Raw genomic sequence first — 19967 nt, 5'->3', positions numbered from 1 at the left:
TTCTTTTCCAATATAGATGCCTTTTTATTTATTTTTCTTGCTTTATTTCACTGACCAGGATGCCCCAATGCAATGTTCAGTAAAAGTAATGGGAGGGTGTCTTTGCCTTGTTTCTAATTTTAGAAGGGAAGCATTCAGTATTTCATCATTAAGTGATGTTAGCTTTAAGTTTTTCATAGATGGCTTTTATCAGGTTGACAAACCTTTCTTATAATTCCCAGTTTGCTGAAAGGAGCTTATTCGGATGATTTGGATTATAGGGAGAGAGAGTGCAAAATGGACTTACTCTTTGAACTCAGATATTATTCTTTCTTTTTCTTTATCAAAATTGTTTTGGCTGTTCTAAGTTCTTTGCATTTCCGTGTAAATTTTACAATCAGCTTTACAACTTTTCTCCAGATATTTTTCTAAACCAGTAATGTTTATTTCTTTGTGCAGCATTTTTGATACATTCTTCAGATATATTTTCCAGTTTATTAATTCTCTTGTCAGCCATGTCTTCTCTAGTGGTTAACCCATCTACAGAATTTTAGATTTCAGTGACTCTTTTTTATTCTGAAAGTTCCATTTGGTTGTTCTGCTTGATTTTATTCTTCTTTTTAATGCTTTTTTTGCCTTAGTTATGGTTTTGATGCTTTTCTCTTTAATCACTGTTAAACGCACTTATAGTCTTTATGAGACTGTTCTGTTTTCTGAATCCTGTGCATTTTGTCTTGAGGGTCTGCCTTTCCGCAGTGATTTTACTTTTGTTTCTATTAGAGATGTCTAGTGGTATCACTGGCATGGGCCAGTTTTGGTAATTTCTCATCAAGAGGTTCACGGATCATATGATAGAGTGAATTTAGACCCCAAATCCCTATGAAGCATATGCCTCTAGTTTCCAATTCTCAAGGGGAGCTTTTTCCTCCCCTTACCCACAGCTCAAACAAGGCGGATAAGCTTTCTAGTCTTCTTGTTCATGCAGGTGTTTTGGGGTTTTTTTTTTTTTTTGATCCATTTCCATTGAGAGCATAGGCCTTTGAGTGCCATAACTTTGGAAGAGGTCTTGAATCCAACTCTCCACCTTTCTCAAGAGCCTTTTCTACTTTTCTCCTGCTTTTTGTCTTCTTTCTTCTACTTCCCTTGGTTACTAAAATGTCTTGACAAATGCTTCTGGGACCAGTGCAGAGGTCAGCACGTGCTTCCAGCTCTGGCTTTTGGTTTGCTCTTTGTTTCATGCTGATGACAGTTTTCTTTACTTTCTTGAGTACTTAGCTAAGCTTTTCAAAGTATGTAAGCATTTATTCAGCATTTCTAGATTTTTGTAGCTGGAGAATTTTACTAGATTTTCTAGATTGCTGTATTTCAAGATAAAAAAGATAAGACTGTGCTTTAAAGATTGAGTTTAATTTACAGAAATATTAGGTGTCAGCCAAAGTATAAAATTACTTTTCTTTTTTTAAAAGATTTTATTTTTTCCTTTTTCTCCCCAAAGCCCCCCGGTACATAGTTGTGTATTCTTCGTTGTGGGTTCTTCTAGTTGTGGCATGTGGGACGCCGCCTCAGCGTGGTCCGACAAGCAGTGCCATGTCTGCGCCCAGGATTCGAACCAACGAAACACTGGGCTGCCTGCAGCGAAGCGCGCGAACTTAACCACTCGGCCACGGGGCCAGCCCCAGTATAAAATTACTTTTTACATATTCATTTATTAATTTCTATTTTTAAATGGCAGCTCCTCTTTAAAAAAAGAGATCAGGAGCCTGATTTTCCTGTCTACTTCCTTAGGAAACAGAAAGGCAGAAACCTGGTGAATAGCAAGACCAGTGGTTGCTGTAGTAAGCATGGGACTTTCTGGCAGTGGCTCTGTTAACTGAACCATGGCAGTGTCTAATTTGCTGCAAGATTTTGTTTCCTATTCTTGGAGTAAGAGGTTCTGCTACATCAAGGAATTGGCTCTTTCAATTTATTTTATTCATTCAGTCAGACAGTGATTAGAAAGCCTCACTGGCTATGTACATTGCGCCATACTTAGGAGTTTTGTAATTATATGACAGTTTTGATACATTTCAAACAGTGCTTTTGAAACTTTCCGTTCAGCTCCTTCTGGAGGAAGCCCATTTCCTCCTGCGGCTATTGACATACGTTGTTTATAGGCCCTATTCAACTAGCAGGTGAGAGCAGAGATTTGGAATCAGATATACCTGGGTTTGAGTCTCAGTATTGTCACCCACCAGTTGTTTGACTGCGGACAAGTTATTTAACTGCTCTGTGCCACAGTTTCTTCATCTGAGAAATGAAGCATCTATTTCCTGGGCTTGTTTTGATGATAATGTTAAATAATGTACAATATACACTTGGACACAATGCCTGACACATAATAAGCACTTAATAAATGGTTATTATTCTCATCCTTGTTCAGCTGCTGCTTTTTGAGATGTCTGGTTATTTCTTTTTTCTTTTAGCATGCCTAGTTTTTCCTTCTTTACTGAATGACTTTCGAATGTAGTTACAGTGGAAGCTGACATGTTAGAAAGGAGAAGTGCATTGAAAGCATGAGGCTGTGCACAGACCCAGCTCTAGTGGTAATCAGCCACTGTATTGGCGTCTTCCAAGATTTGACCAAGTCTGTTTTTTCAAAGATCCAGGCAACATTCCTTGGCCTTGAAAAGCAGAAAAAGTGCCCAGAAAACAGAAATTAAGCAGTTATTGATGCACTGAATAGTAAAGAGTATTATTTGTACTTAATAAAGAATATGCTGCATGTTTGCCTGAGGTTTTATTTAATGCATTTTAAAATTTACTGTGTTTTTATTTTCCTTTTAAACCTTACTGTCAAGTTCAAGAATAAGCTGAACTAAAAAGAAACTAATATCTTAGGATAAAGAAAGATTCAAATTAGTAGGCTATACCACAGTATTGGTGGAGTTTTTCTCTGTGTTTTGAACTAGAGAAAAGACTTATAGGAAGAAAGAGTCCTTTTATAGATTGCTTGCAGTATTCTAAGGGCTCTGCTAGGCTCTGTGGATATTGTTAAGACATGGTTCTTAGCCTCAAAGATCTTACTGTCAGTTGAGGGAGGCCATAAACAGTTACAGTAGTTTGTGACACATACTTTGTTAGAGGTAATAATTGACTCTGGTGGCTAAGGGACAGGAAGGTATTGGGACTCTTGGATTTCCAGCTTGGACAAGGAGGAAGACAAGAGTTGGCAAACTGAGCTGCTGGCGGTTTTTGTATAGCTCACAAACTTAAGAATTACTTCACATCTTTATATGGTTGAGAAAAATTAAAAGAAGAATGACATTTTATGATGTGGGAATTATATAAAATTCAAATTTCAGTGTTCATAAATACAGTTTTATTGGCCTGTAGCTATACTTAAACTTTACCTGTTGCTTGTAGCCACTTTGGTGATACAACAGCAGAGCTGAGTAATTGTGACAGAGTCTATATGGCCTGCAAAGCCAAATATTTACTGTGTGGCTGTTTACAGAAAAAGTTTGCTGATTCCTGGGGTAGATGGCAATTTTTATCCACTGAGATAAGCAGTTAAGGAGGAACAGATAGAGAGGAAAATAACGTATTTCTAGGAGTATGGGTTGTTTGAATCAGAGGTGCTTGTGAGCTATGCAAGTCTAGAAGGCAAGGTCATGTATATCTAGGTTCTGAAGAGATTTTGAGGCTGGAGTTAGATGGGGGAAGAAAAGATGACATCCAGATAGGTGGATGGGGGGAGTGGTTCTTAGCCCTGGCTGCACATTGGTATCATCTGGGGTGCTTGAAAACAACCAAAAACCCCCAAACAAACACTGCCAGGCACACTTCCTACCCCTGACCCCTGAGATTATGATGTACTTGAGCTGGGATGGCGGGATATTTAAAAAGTTCCCCTACGGATTCTAATGTGCAGCCAGCTTTGGGAACTACTGGTGTAGAATGAGAAGGTTGAGGATGGATCCAACATTTAAGGGGCTGTTCTAGATCTACTGAGAAGAAATGCTGATTGAGTAATGATGGGAATTGTGGGAGTGGTCAGATCCTGCAGTTTGGTGGAGTAAATAAGTATTGGGAACTCCCCTTTCTAGATCATTGTTGACTCTATCAAGAGCAGTTCCTATGGATACTAAGAGAGGGGTATGTCAAAGGATTTGAGGTTAGGGGAGGAGAGAACACTCAGTGTGAACTATTGAGAAGACTGGGAGGGAGGGAAATAGGAGAGAGTGATAGCTGGGATGGGAAGGCATTGGAGCTGTAGTTTGTTTAAGAGAGGTTTTTTTTAAGATGATACAGCCTTGAGCCTATTTATGTACTAAGGGAGTCAGTACTCAGAAAGGAAACTGCCTGAAATGACAATATCAGTTGCTACCATTCAGTTTTCACAGAAAGAGCTAGATTTTGAATAGTTCTTAGAATAATCTTAATATTTTAGCCTTTTTTGGAATTGTATGCAACTGTGCTTCCTACGTTTGGACACATTACCAGTATAGCTGGAAAGAAATGGACATCGGATTTAGAAACAAGGCCAACAACTGTTCTTTGCTCACCCTGTCACTGTCATCCTGTCGGAGGCATTGATCTCATCTGTGAGGACAGGATGGTGAACTGAACAGGCTCCATAACAGACTTCTAAAAGCCTTTAGTTTAAACTAGTACAACTTGTAATTAAATAAATGAAGAAGCTGAGCTTATGAAATGTCTTAAAGTCCACTGCCTGATCTTTTAGTTCCTTAGTACCTGAGCATGTGCTTCTTTTGAGAACACCAGTGGTTTGGTTATGATTCACCCCTGGGTGAATTTGGGCACATAGTATACAAAAAATACCACTTCATTTTGCCATTAGAATATTTCTTTAGGGAGCTGGCCCTGTAGCTGAGTAGTCAAGTTTGCATGCTGTGCATCGGTGGCCCAGAGTGTCACCAGTTCAGATCCTGGGTGGAGACCTAGCACCATTCATCAAGCCATGCTGAGGTGGTGTCCCACATAGTAGAACTAGAAGGACCTCCAGCTAGAATATACAACTATGTACTGGGAGGCTTTGGGGAGAAGAAGAAAAAGAAAAGATTGACAACGGATCCTTAGCTCAGGGCCAATCTTTAAAAAAAAAAAAAAAATTAGGAGCAAAGTCTAGCATAAAGTCTTCTTTTAATGTTTTTATTATGTACAAGTAGTAGCAAATAGTTAAATAATGCAGGGATGGTACAGAGATCCCACCATTGTTAACATTTTGAGGGTTTTTATTGGGAGTCTTTCTTTTCCCCAGTGGTTTTTGTTTCTACATCAGTGTAAATACACTTAATATATGTGCCAGTTGCGTTCTCCGGAAAGCAGATTGAGGTGGAGTAGGAGAGAAGAGGGCTTATTGGGGAGCGATGCCTGTGAAGAAAAAGGGAAAGGAGTGGATTGGGCATGGGAAGCCATTAGACTGCAGTGCACACCTGACAAAGTCTCTGGCAGCCCAGATTGCCTGATAGAGGGGTACCTCACTGGATGGAAATGGCTAGGCCATTGTACCACCACATTGCCTAGTCATTGTCTGGGGCAGTCCTGAGGGAAGGGTGCCCTCAGCTTGAAAGCTGAGGTGGATTCTAAAGGAACTAACAGCAGGAAGCTGTCAGCTAACCACATCTCTTGTAGCTGGGCAGCAAGTCCTTTCTTGAAGGGATCTGAGCAGTATATCTTTGTGTCTGCCATGACATAAAATGTTCTGTCCTGCTTACACCCATTAGGATGGCTACTATCAAAAAAACACAAAACAAGTGTTGGTGAGGATCTGGAGAAGTTAGAACCCTGTGGACTGTTGGTGGGAATGTAAAATAGTATAGCTGTGGTGGAAAACAGTGTGGAGGTTCCTCAAAAAATTAAACATAGAATTACCATGTGATCCAGCAATTCCACTTCTTGGTATGTACCCAAAAAAATTGAAAGCAAGATCTTGAAGAGCTATTTGTGCATCAGTGTTTATAGTAGCATTATTCATAATAGTTAAAATGTGGAAACAACCCAAAAGTCCATCGACAGAGGAATGGATAAGCAAAATGTGGTATATACATACAGTAGAATATCATTCAGCCTTAAAAAGGAAGGGAATTCTGCGATATGCTACAACATGGGTGAACTTTGTGGGCACTATGCTAAGTGAAATAAGCCAGTCACAAAAAGACAAATACTGTATGATTCTACTTATATGGAGTACTCAGCGTAGTTAGAATCATAGAGACAGAAAGTAGAATGGTGGGTTGTCAGGGGCTTGGGGTAGAGGAGAATGGAGAGTTATTGTTTAATAGGTATAGAGTTTCACTTTTACAAGATGAAAAGACTTATGAAGATGGATGGTGGTGGTGATGGTTGCACAACAATGTGAATGTAATTAATACTGCTGAACTGTACACCTAAAAATGGTTAAGGTGATAAGTTTTTCATTATGTATATTTTAACACAATAAGAAATATAAAAAAAATGTGTCCTGCTTTTTCTGTTTATCATAAGTGAGTTATTTTGTAGTCTTCATAAACTTTTTAAATGGATACATAATATTGTAACAGTGCTTACTTTATATATCCATTTCCTACGACTCTAAATTTTCCATATTAATAAAAATACAGCAATGCTATCTTTGTATGAAGTTCTTTACTGTATTTAGGATTGTTTTCTTTAGGATTGTTTTCTTTGAATAGATTCCCAGAAGTAAAATAGATTGAAAAGTGTGAACATTCTTAAGGTCCTTCATGTTGAAAGGCCTTTTACAGTGTCAGTGCAAGGTATAAGCAACCTGTGTCATCAGGTTTTCAACAGCTTCAGATCTTTTCTTAAGCTTGGGTCATTTGTAGCTGAAAAATGGTGTCTCTTCATTTCTGAGCTACAGTCCTGTATAGTGTTTAGTGAGCTGTGAATTTCAACTCATTCCTCCGTCCAAAAGAATGGAGAAGATAATGATGATAATGAGGGCACCAGAATCAGAATGACCACGTTCAAATCCTGGCCCTGCTGTTTACCACTTTGTGACCTTAGACAAGTCTCTGTGCATCACTTTGTTCATGTGAATAACAAGACTAAAGATAGCATCTACCTTATAGGGCAGTTTTGAGGGTTAAATGAGGTAGAACACATAAAAACACTCAGTATGATGTCTGGCCCATTGTTTATGCGTAAACAGATATTATTTCAATATAAATTTGATTATTTTAGTATTTTAAGAACTAGAATGGGAGAGAATATTAAATTCAGACTATACCCTTTTTCCAAGAGAAAAATCTGAGGCCTAAATATGTTAATAGATGTGGCCTGGGTCACTTAGCTAATGCGTTGCAGAGCTTAGACCTGAAGCTGGGTCTTTGACCAATGCAGGGTTTTTCAACCTTGGCATTTGGGGATAATTCTTTGTTATGAGAGGGCTCTCGTGTAGATTTATGACTTGTATGACTATCAAAACTAGTGTCAGATGTTGCCAGATGTCCCCTGGTGGGACTAATCCAAGATAAGGGAGAAGTGCTTTATCCTGCCTCCACTGGAAATACCTAATTGCTCATTGAATTTGGTTCTCAGGAGCTCTTCAGTGATCTGAACTAACTACTTAAGATGGAGCTTTGTCCTGTGGCTCCTGGAATCTTCAGTACAGCTCTGTGTGACATCTTGTTGAGTGTGCTCCTCTACTGGGAACAATCCGTGGTGTTTAAATAGAGCTCTTCTATCTTTGTAAAGGTTTTATCCTTTGGTTGCAGGTGGTACAATTGAAAAAAGATATTTATGGAATTCCGATGAGTGGTGATGGATGATGCAGTTCAAATAACTAAGGTACGAGAAATAAAACCAGAGCTTGCAAGGAGGCTTTGTCACCCAAGTTAGTGTCCTCACAAAATAAACATAAAGTCAAGTTCTCTCCTATTCCATTTATTTCCAAGCTATAGGAGTAGTTTATTTTTTTATGATTAAAAGTGTTATAATTATCATTGTTTAAGGCAGTGGTTCTCAGCTTGGTCATCAATCAGAATCACTTAAAAAACTTTTTTAAAAAAAGACCCAAGTCTGTGCCCTGCCATACTGTCCTTGTTGAATTAAAGTTTCTATGAGTAGAGCACAGGCGATCCTGATATGCATCCTTGTTGAAGAACTGATGCACTGAGAGATTCAAAGAATGCAATACTCAGTCTATGTAGCATTAAATAACTTGTATTATAAAGGAAAAACAGATTTGTATTCAGCTTTCCCATTGCTTTAAGTTTTAAGTGGTAGTGCAAACCAGCACTACAGCTTTGGAAAACTTGTGGGTATCTTCTACAGAGCTAAAAATACATATATCCAATGACCCAGCAATTCCACTCCCAGGTATTTACCCTTGAGAAATGAAACTGTATGTCTACACAAAGACTTGCATATAAATGTTCACTGTAGCTTTATTTATGATAGACAAAAATATTAGAAATAGTCAAGTGTTCAAAAATAGATGAATAGATAAATAGTGGTATATTCATACAATGGAATTCTAGTCAGTTATAGAAAGGAACAAACTACCATACAGCAACATGGATGAATCTCACAGGTACAAGGTTGAAGCAAAGAAGCCAGACAAAAAAAATTAGATGTAGTTCAATTACCAGAAGATATGATGATAGAAGTCAGACTAATGGTTGCTCTGACAGGAGGTGGGAGGAGGAGGTATGAGAGAGCAGCACTGAAAAGCTTTTACGTGTTAATGTGTTTGTTTTATCTTGTGGTAAAATATACATAACATAAAATTTACCATTTTAATCACTTTTAAGTGTGCAATTAGTTGGCATTAAGTCCATTCACATTGTTGTGCATCCATCACTACCAACTCTCTCTAGAACTTTTTCATCTTCCCCAACTGAAACTCTACCCCTTAGACACTAACTCGCCATTCACCCTCCCCTGAACCCCTAGCAGCCACTGTTCTACTTTCTGTTTCTCTGAATTTGACTACTCTAGGTACCACATTGTCGATGCAAATAACCAATACCCATCCTATAGATAAGAGGGGTAAGATGAGTTTTACTTGAGCCAAGCTGAGGACTACTAGCCCAGGAAGGCATTCCAGAGAAGCATGGTTTATACGTTTTTAGAACAAAGAACATAACATCAGACATGCCCAGGATACATATTCATCAAAGTTTCAAAGAGGTATTTAGCTACAGATTAGCAGGTCAACATGACTTTGATGTCCAAGAAAGGAAACTTATCTTCTGGAGTCTGACACTGGCATCATAGGAAAGGAAGTATGCATTCTTATCTTCAAAGAGTGCATTCTTTTACTTTGAGATAATGTTTAATGCATTCTTTACTTTAACAGTTAAAGCATATGTACAGTGTATCTTTGATAGGCCATAAGTTAGGCTTCTTTGGTTCAGGCCGAATCAGGTTTAAACCAGAATAGTTACTCCATAGACCTCAATATGTGAAAATTTCTTATTGACGTATAAAGGGAATCATACAATATTTGTCCTTTTGTGTTTGGCTTATTTTACTTAGCATAGTGTCTTCAGGGTTCTTCCATGTTGTAGCATGTATCAGAATTTCTTTCGTTTTTAAGGCTGAATAATATTCTGTTGTATGTATATACCACATTTGTTTATCCATTCATCTTTGAGTGGACGTTTGGGTTGTCTCCACCTTTTGCGTTGTTGTGAATAATGCTACTATGAATATTGGTGTATAGATATCTGTTCAGATCCCTGCTTTCAATTCTTTTGGGTATATATTAAAAGTGGAATTGCTGGATCAGATAGTAATTCTATGTTTAATTTTTTGAGGAACCACCATGCTGTTTTCCACAGTGGCTGCACCATTTTTACATTCCCACGAGCAGTGCACAAAGGTTCCAATTTTTCTACATCCTCACCAACAGTTATTTTCTGTTTTATTGATAATAGCCATCCTAATGGGTGTAAAATGGTGTCTCGTGGTTTTGATCTGCATTGCCCTAAAGATTAGTGATGTTGAGCATATTTTCATTTGCTTATTGGCCATTAGTATATCTTCTTTGGAGAAATGTCTATTCACGTTCTTTGTCCATTTTTAAAATTAGATTATCATAGTTCTTTTTCAAAAGTGAGATTATACCATGGATGTTCTATAACTTGTTTTTTAAATTCTAATTCTTGTTGTAATATGCTTACACAAAGTTATAAAGAAGAAAACTGCAAGAGAACCTGAAATAAATGTGTTCTTCAATTCCTATCCAACTCTGCTGAGACAGTCTTTAATTGTTTTGAGACTTTTTGATGACCTCCATAATTCTAGATTATATATTTATGTTGCTGTTTCTTTTTTTAACCTTTAAAAAAAATCAACACAATTTTCTGCTTCTGCAATATGAAAGATGAAGATTTACCTCACACACTCCCCATCTGATTCTTGCATTATGTTTTGTTCTTCTGTTAAGTATTAGTTTCCTGGGGTTGCTGTAAAAAGGACTACAAACTGAGTGGCTTAAAACAACTGAAATTTATTGTCCCACGTTTCCAGAGGCTAGAGAGCTGAAATCAAGGTGTTGGCAAGGCAGGGTTTCTTCCTTCTGAGGAAAATAAGGGAGAGTCTGTTCTTTGCCTCTCACCTGGCTTTTGATAGCTTCAGGCATTTCTTGGCTTATAAATGGCATTCTCCCTGTGTCTTCATATTATCTTCCCTCTAAATTTATGTCTGCCTCTGTGTCTGAATTTCCCTTTTTATAACTGTACCAGTCATTGGATTAGGGTCCACCCTAATGACCTCATCTCGGTCATCGGCAGAAGCCCTATTTCTACCTATGGTCACATTCACAGGTCCTGGGTGTTAGGACTTTTGGGAGGACACAAATCAGCCATAACAAGTTGGTTACTTTTCTAACTATCAGAAGTGCTCCAGAACCTTTGTTTTTTGTTGTGTTAAGTTTGAACAGTATTTCTTGACTCCCTCTCTTTGTCAGATGAGATTAGTACCCTGCCTTTCTGTCAGATACAGTTTTCAATTTAACCTGTCAGAATTGTTAACCTCTGCATTCTGTCCTCAGAACACAACCAGGCCTTTCATGGTCTGTCCATAAAACTGGAAAGCCAGTAAACAATATTTACATTATTATAGTAAGTAAATACTATGTACTGTCAGGCCAAACATTGTTTCCTGGGTTTATATTTCTTTCTCTATAGGTTCAATGTCATGGACACTGGGCTGTTCAAATGAGAAAATGAAGAAAAAGTTACTTCTCTTCTTGAAACTATCAGTTGCTTCCAGTCATATCTTTATTTCATATTCGGACCATGACTTTCTGTTTTTTTTTAAGATTTTATTTTTCCTTTTTCTCCCCAAATCCCCCTGGTACATAGTTGTATATTCTTAGTTGTGGGTCCTTCTAGTTGTGACATGTGGGACGCCGCCTCAGCATGGCTTGATGAGCGGTGCCGTGTCCACGGCCCAGGGTCTGAACCGGCGAAACCCTGGGCCGCCAAAGCAGAGCATGTGAACTTAACCACTCGGCCACGGGGCCAGCCCCTGTACTATGACTTTCTTTTATAATTTTTTCCCTGGGGTTTCTAATTTTATTTTTTCTTATCTGTCTTTATTATTAGCTTTCTTTTCCCCAGGCTCTCAATCATACACATTCTAGTGTGTCAAGACCCTCCTCCAGTTTGTACTAATTGTGTTTTAGGCTATGTGCACAGCTGTTTTCTTGAGATTTTCCTTACTGCATTTTTGAGTTGGATCCAGTCCACTGATCTTAGATCTCAGTCTTCCTTTTTTTTTTCCTTAATTTTTTTTTTAATATACTGGAATTAATTCTCAAGTAACTTCATGAGAAAAAGAGTACATGGCAGATAAAGTTTGACTCTTTTTGATGTCTGTTATTCCCCCATGTTTGAGTGATGGTTTGGTTGGTTATAGAATTCTAGGTTGCAGATTATTATATTCCCTCAGAACTTTGAAGTCATTGCTCTGTTTCCTCTGACAAATCCATTGTTGCTCAGGAGAAGTAAAAATTTAGTCTCATTTTGTTTCCTGTAGGAAATTTATTTTCTCCCTTCTCTGGAAGCTTCTCTTTTATATTCCCTATATTCTAGAATACCATAATGGTGTACTTGGTGTAGGCCCCTTTAAACTGAAAACTCATGTTTTTTTGTGTGTAATGAATTGTCTATGTTACTTTCTTAGGTAATATCCTCCCCTCCGTTTTCCTGCTTCTTTCTGCCAGAAACCCTTTTTGATATTAGGCCTTCTGGATTGATCATGTAATGTTCTTCCTCTCCTGTTTTTGAACTCTTTGACTGTGGTTCTTTTCTGAGAAATTATCATGACTTTATCTCTCAATCCTTCTGTTGAATTTTTTTTCAGTTTGCTTAAAAAATTTTCTAGAACTGTTTCTTGTTTTCTGATTTTTAAAGATTGCATTCTGTTTTTCTCTCTGAAGATAGTAGTTTTTTGAAGTTTGATTTTTTTTCCTGGAATATTCCCTTTTTCCTTCAGTCATTTTCTTTTCCTCCTTGTTTATCTTTGTGTGGTGATCCTTGTCTGTTCTTTCTTTCTTTTTTTTTTTTTTTAAGATTTTATTTATCCTTTTTCTCCCAAAGCCCCCTGGTACATAGTTGTGTATTTTTAGTTGTGGGCCCTTGTAGTTGTGGCACGTGGCATGCCACCTCAGCATGGCTTGATGAGCGGTGCCATGTCCATGCCCAGGATTTGAACCAGTGAAACCCCGGGCCACCAAAGCGGAGTGCACGAACCTAACTACTCGACCACGGGGCTGGCCCCTGTTCTTTCACTTTTAAGAATGAAAGTTAGTTGAGTAAGAGTTGTAAATACATAGGCTGGGCTTGTCAGCTGGCTGTTACACTTTAAAGAATGCAGGGTTTTGCCCTGGAATATGTATCAACTGCTCCAGGTTTATAGAGTCAGTGTGTTTACTGTTTTCATAAAACCTTCCCTCTCACACTCTTTTTTTTCTCTCTGAGGGTTAACACCTGACCACAGCATTAGTTCCTTTATTTTGTTCTTCTTATCTCTCCAGCTTTATTTAGCCCTTGTTGTATGTTCTTTCTTATTTTTTCTCACATTCTTTCTTATTTTTTAATGTACATCCCTGCTTTTGAACACTATGTAGTCATTAATGAGTGTGAGGTAAGATTATATATACTGACATCAAAAAATGACCATAAAATATTTTAGAGCAAGGGGCCGGCCTGGTGGCGCGGTGGTTAAGTTCAGCTTCAGCAGCCCGAGGTTTTGCCAGTTTGGATCCCGGGTGCCAATCGCTTGGTAAGCCATGCTGCAGCAGGCATCCCACATATAAAGTAGAGGAAGATGGGCATGGATTTAGCTCAGGGCCAGTCCTCCTCAGTGAAAAGAGGAGGATTGGCAGCAGTTAGCTCAGGGCTAATCTTCCTCAAAAAAAAAACCCAAAATTTAGGGCGAAAAAAAATCAAGTTTCAGACTTCTGGTTCATGATGGCAGATTAAAAACATTTATTCATGTTTTCTCCCTTATAACACTTCATTGAAATGGTAGTGGAGGAATAAAAAAGGTTTAACAATGAGAAAATGGGAGTAGGGCTCATTGTAGGTAAGGGATTTTAAGGTTCGTGAAAAATAGGGAATTGATGGAAGAGAGGAACTAGGTAGAGGAAGCCATAGCCTGGAGAACTCATAGAGTGGACTCTGGCTCTGGAGAGTGGTAGGTACCTTGTGCAGAAGTAGGAGAGGTTCAGGACCTAGAAATGCTGGTAGTGAAGCAGGCACTGACTGAAGAAAATTTACTTAAAAGTTTGGGGCTACCCCGACCTAACCCAAGCCAGGCTGCCTAAAGTCAGAAGATTTCTAGTTTATGGCAGAAGAACCCCTCAATAAGCTCGCAACCCCTCACCACATCCCATAGTGGCTGTGGAAATGAGAGACAGAGTGAGCTGTTGTTGTTAATATAAATTTGTTACCGATTTCATCCTCATCACTACTTGTGCAAGTTTGAAGTCTCAAGGAACATGTGGAACACTTCTTAGGGAAAAAGTTTGTGTAAAGTCTTAGGAATTTGAGTTTTATAATAATGAGTTGTATTTGAGTTCCTCATCTTGAAGGTGTACATTAAGGTAAGGGCTTGATCTGAGCCATAAAAATCAAGGCAAAGAAATGTATAAATTGAATACAAATAAATGGTCATTTTGGTCATAGTAAAGGATTAGTGAGTACAAAGAAACATAAGGAACTCGTGAAGAGGGAAACTTGGATAGTGCCTGCTGTGTACTAGACGTTGTGATAGGGGGCTTACATTATAACATAGAGATAGAGTTACATGTGTATTACATATATTATTTTATAATACAGCAATCCTCTGATAGTAGTGGGAGAGATTGCTGTTTTAAAGATGAGGAGATAAAAACTCGAAAGTTAAATACCAAGAGCTTTTCTAAGCTATAGGAGTGTCAGTGCTAAGATTCAAATGTAAGTTTGTGTGACTCCACATTCCACGCTTCTTTTACTCCACCCTATTGCCTCTCTAAGGAAATAATTGCTTTCTCAATTTCTTGTGTATGATGAAAAATATACTAGTATGCTTGTAAACCAAGCAGTGTTAGTCTTTTGTTCGTCACGTGTATTGGGCATTTGCTGAGTGAAGTAGAAGACTTGGATTTTGTTCTCAAGGAGTATATAGTGTAAGTTGGGGACATGAAAAAAAAGTTTGCTTGTGGGCCGTGAGTTCATTGAAGACAAGGACTGGTATTAATTGGCTTTCTAAATCCAGCACTTGGCACAGTGCCTGACTTTTCAGTGAAGGTTTGTTGAGTGAATGAACTGGAAAATGAATACATGAACTTCAAGATAAGGACTTTGTGTTTTTCTTCCTTGCATCCCTAACATTTAGTGCAGTGCTTGGCCCATAATAGAACCCAAATAAAATGTTAACGTGTGAATGGTGGAGGAAGAAAAGGTATTGGAGCTAAAATTGAATAGTCATTGTGTCAAGAAAACCAGGAAACTGAGATGCTTTTGAGAAAGGAGATAACGATCACGTGTCAAATGCAAGTTAAGGAGAATGAAAATTGAGGAAAAAAATTGGATTTGATCAGGAAGTTATTTGTAGAGTTGAGAGTCAGGGTGTTAGGAACATAATGACGTTGTTAAGGAGAGGTAGGAATGAGGAAATAAAAGCAAGGTACATCTTGGTGGAATGAGGAAAGAAGGGAAAAGAGAGGGCTGTGGGGTTAAATGAGGAGATTATTTTGTTTGCATTTTTAAAAATCTGTTTGGAACATCTATGCCTGTTTGTAAACAGAGGGAGGTGAGAACTGGAGAGGGAAAGATTGAAGATGCCAGAAGGAAAGGCTTATTTTGGGGGAAAAAATCTCAAATGGGATCAAGGCCACAGAGATTAGCCTTTGAAAGGATGAGAGAATCTCTTCTTCCTGTCTAAACAGAGAGAATAGAGGCTCTACAGAGAAGGAGGGAGAGGTGATGTCTTCTTGTCACTAAAGCCATCTGTCCAGAGGGAGCTTGGGCTATTGTACTAGAAACTGGCAAAGGAAGAATGCTTTTTGCACAGCACTGAGGCCCCGAGTGTGGACACTTCTGAGCTGTGGTTGGCAGCCTGAGATAGGAATGGCAAAACCAGATGGTATGAATAATCCACAAATCAGCATGACACTTTTTTGTAATTAGGGAATTATGGAATGGAGATTTTCTTAGTTCACTCTAGCTACCATAACAAAATAGAGTCATGTGCCACATAACAATGTATCAGTCAACAGTGGACCGCATATATGATGGTGGTCCCATAAGATTATATAATGGAGCTGAAAAATTCCTATCACCTGGTGATGTCGTAGCCATCATGATGTCGTAGTGCAGCACATTACTCATGTATTTATGGTGATGCCAGTGTAAACAAACCTGCTGTGCTGCCAGTTGTGTAGAATCAGGACATAAAATATTTTTGTACAGCTATACAATGTGTAGTTTAAGCTGTGTTATTATACAAGAGTGAAAAAGTTTATAAAGTAAAAAAGTTACAGTAAGCTAAAGTTAATTGTTGAAGAAAGAAAAATATTTTTTATGAATTTAGTGTAGCCTAAGTTTACAGTGTCTGTAAAGTCTACAGTAGTGTACAGTAATGTCCTAGGCCTTCCCATTCACTCACCACTCACTCACTGACTTACCCAGAGCAACTTCCAGTCCTGCAAACTCTATTCATGATAAGTACACTACACAGGTGTACCATCTTTTTCTTTTATACTGCATTTATATATTTTATATATATATATATATACACATACATACTGCATTATATACCTTTTCTATGTTTAGATACACAAATACTTAACATTGTGTTACATTTGTCTACAGTATTCAGTACAGTAACGTGCTGCACATGTTTGTAGCCTAGGGGCAATAGGCTATACCACCTAGGTTTGTGTAAGGACACCTTATGATGTTTGCACAATGATGAAATCACCTAAAGATGCATGATATTACCACAGACTGGGTGGCTTAAACAACTGAAATTTATTTCTTGTAGTCCTAGAGACTGGAAATCCAAGATCAATGTGTCAGCAGGGGTTGTGTCTGGTGAGAACTTTCTCCTTGGGTTGCAGACATGAGACTTCTCGCTGTGTCCTCATGTGGTCTTTCCTTGGTGCATGTGTAAGAGAGAGAGAGAAGGAGGAGGGAGTTATCTCTTTTTCTTCTTATAAAACCACTAATCCTATCATTAGGGTCTCATGCTTGTGATCTAATCTAACCCCAGTTACCTCCCAAAGGCCCCATCTCCAAATATCATACTGGGGATTAGAGCTTCAGCATATGAATTGAGTGGCGTGGGGGACACAAACATTTAGTCTGTAACAGATGTGCTTTTTATTCACTTTTAAGTTGATGGTTGAGAGATTTTTATAATTTTCATTAACATCGTTAACCAACAATATTGAATACTTATGTGTAGGTTTTTAAATTTAATTAAATTAATTAATTAATTTATTTTTAAAGGTTTTTATTTTTTTCCTTTTTCTCCCCAAAGCCCCCCAGTACATGGTTGTATATTCTTAGTTTTGGGTCCTACTAGCTGTGGCTTGTGGGACGCTGCCTCAGCATGGCCTGATGAGCGATGCCATGTCTGCACCCAGGATTCGAACCTGCGAAACCTTGGACCACCGCAGCAGAGCACACACACTTAACCACTCGGCCATGGGGCTGGCTCCGGTTTTTATTTTCATGTTGGGAAAACAATAAACTAAGAAAATTCCTGCGCGAGGCTTCTGATCTTATTGGGGAGAAATATTATATGCATAAAAAGCAAATTTAGTGTATGGCACACAGCATTATAGACTAAGTACCAAATGAGGACAATAGGTATGTGTCACAGAGATTACAGTTAGAACAGTTACCTTGAGGTTCATTTCTGCATAGCTTGTGAAGATTTAGATATTATCACTTTTATAAATATGTGCCAATTTGAGAGGTAAAAAACTTATATTTATGCCTATTCCCACCTTTTGTACTCCCTTCTGTGGATGTGTTTGTACTTGCTGATTTGTAAATATTTTATTTAATAAGGTTATTTAACCCTTTGCCTGCAACATTTTGCAAATGTTTTTCCTAGTTTCTTATTTTGATTCAAATTTTCTTTATGAAGTCTTTTTGACATACAAGAGTTTAAATATTTTATATATTTGAAGTTATTTGATGTTTCTCTTTTTTGTTTAGAAAGTCCTACTGCACCTCAAGAACAGAGAAATAGTTACATGTTTTCTTCAAATTGTTTTATAGTTTATTTATACTTAGATATATTATAGTATTTTATTTATTATTATTTATACTTAAAACTAAAACATTTGTAATATGTTTTTGGAATATTATGTGAAATGAGGAGCTAATTTACCTTTTTTGCAATGGTTAAGCAGTTTTCCTAGTACTATTTATTAAATAATCCATTCATTTTCTCCTCATTTGAAGTCCTTTCTTTATCATATACTCAATACTTACGTATACAGACTTTCTTGTTAATTTGTTCCTGCACCATTACCACAAAGTTTATTTTTCTTTCTCCGCAAAGCTCCAGTACATAGTTGTATGTCCTAGTTGTAGGTTCTGTGTGGGACGCTGCCTCAACATGGCTTGACAAGCAGTGCTAGGTCTGCGCCCAGAATCCAAACTGGCAAAACCCTGGGCCCCTGAAGCAGAGCATGCGAACTTAGCCACTATGCTACCAGAACGGCCCCACCACAGAGTTTTAATAAATTTAATTATGTAATACCCCATAGTACAAATATCTTTTCATTATTTGTTTTAAAAAATGTCTAGACTATATGCTCACTTGTTTGTGTATTTGAAGTTTTTTGGTTTTTACTTTTTTATTTTTAAATAATATGACTCAAAAAAGGTGCAAAAATAGTACAGTATTCCTGTGTACACTTCATCCAGGGCACCCTAGTGATAACATCTTATATAACCGTAGTACCTTTTCAAAAACAGGCAATTGGTATTAGCATAATACTGTTACCTAAAAAAATAGGCCTTATTTGGATTTTTGCCAGATGTTACATTTATGTATGTATGTATGTATTTATGGTTTTGGTATATATTACTGTGAAATTTTATCAGATATGTAGATTTGAATAACCACAATCAGGATACAGAACTTTTCCATCACCGCAAAGAAGAAATCCCTCACGCTACCCTTTATGATCAGATCTTCTCCCCAACCCTAAATCTTGGCGACCTATCATTATAATTTTTTCATTTCAAGAGTGGTATATAAATGGAATCATATAATATGTAACCTTTTGGCTTTTTCACTCAACGTAATGCTTTTGAGATTTCATCCAAGTTTTTATGTGTATCAACAGTTTGTTCTTTTTTTATAGATCAGTAGTATTCCATTGTACAGCTGTACCACAGTTTTATCTGCTTGTGGAAGGATATTTGTGTTGCTTCCAGTTTGGAGGTATTAGAAAAAAAACACAAAACCTGTTATCAACATTTATGTACACATTTTTTGTGTGGACATGTTTTCCATTTCTCTGGGATACATGCCCAGAAGTGCCGTTGCTGGGTCATATGTTAAATGTGTTTAGTTTTTAAAGAAACTGCCAAACTGTGTTCCAGACTACCTTTTACATTTAACATTTTACATTCCCATCGTAAATGTATGTGGATATGTGGGTATTAGCATCGTACGAGAGAGACGATTTCTCTATATCTTCACTAGCATTTGGCATTGTCGCTATTTTTTTATTTTAGTCTTTCTGATAGGTGTGTAGTAGTATCTCATCATAGCTTTAATTTGTATTTCCCTGATGGATAATGATGGTGAACGTCTTTTCATGTCCTTATTTGCCATCTGCTTATATTCTTCAATGAAATGTGTATGTGTTTTGCCTGTTTTCTGATGAGATTCCTTATTTTCTTACTCTTGACTTTGGAGAGTTAATTATACTTTCTGGATAAAAGTTCATTGTTAGATATATGTTGTGTTAATATTTTCTCTCAGTGTGTGGCTTGTCTTTTTATCCCCCTAACAGGGTCTTTCATAGACCTGGTTTTTAATTTTGATCAAGTCTGATTTATGAATTTCATCTTTTTGGATCTTTGGTGTCATGTCTAAGAACTCTTCCCCTAACCCTAGGTCACAAAGATTTTCTCTTATGATTTCTTTTAAAATTTTTAATCATTTTACATTTTATATTTACATCTAGGATCCATTTTTAGTTAATTTTTACGTAAGGTATGAGATTTTGGTCAAGGTTTTTTTTTTGTTTTCTTCTCCTGTGAAACTCCAGTTCCTCCAGCCCCATTTATTGAAAAGACTATCTTTCCTCCATTGAATTGCTTTTATATCTTTGTCAAAAATCAGTTAGGCATTGGGGCTGCCCTGTGGCCGAGTGGTTTGCAGGCTCCACTTCGGCGGCCCAGGGTTTTGCTGGTTTGGATTCTGGGCAGGAACCTGGCACCGCTCATTGGGTCATGCTGAGGCGGTGTCCCACATAGCACAACCAGAAGGACCTACCACTAGAATACACATCT

At 37.7% G+C, this 19967-nt stretch overlaps 1 protein-coding gene across 3 annotated transcripts in view; it reads left to right on the top strand.

Moving 5' to 3' along the window:
• The window catches only part of PTPRA (protein tyrosine phosphatase receptor type A), a 171102-nt gene that overhangs the window by 56229 nt on the left and 94906 nt on the right, over positions 1-19967 (top strand). For 2 of the 3 annotated variants that reach the window (XM_046678498.1, XM_046678497.1), the window contains exon 2: positions 7698-7770. The exons of the other annotated variant lie outside the window; for it this stretch is intronic. In XM_046678498.1, the coding sequence (XP_046534454.1) occupies positions 7744-7770 (27 nt within the window). In that variant the 5' untranslated portion in view covers positions 7698-7743. The remainder of the gene's footprint in view (positions 1-7697; positions 7771-19967) is intronic. 3 annotated transcript variants of the gene reach the window in all.

The sequence above is a fragment of the Equus quagga genome, chromosome 12 (assembly GCF_021613505.1).
Source record: "Equus quagga isolate Etosha38 chromosome 12, UCLA_HA_Equagga_1.0, whole genome shotgun sequence".
In the NCBI taxonomy this organism is placed as follows: domain Eukaryota; kingdom Metazoa; phylum Chordata; class Mammalia; order Perissodactyla; family Equidae; genus Equus; species Equus quagga.
Note: the sequence above shows the minus strand (reverse complement) of the source record. Positions and strands in the feature narration are given on the sequence as shown.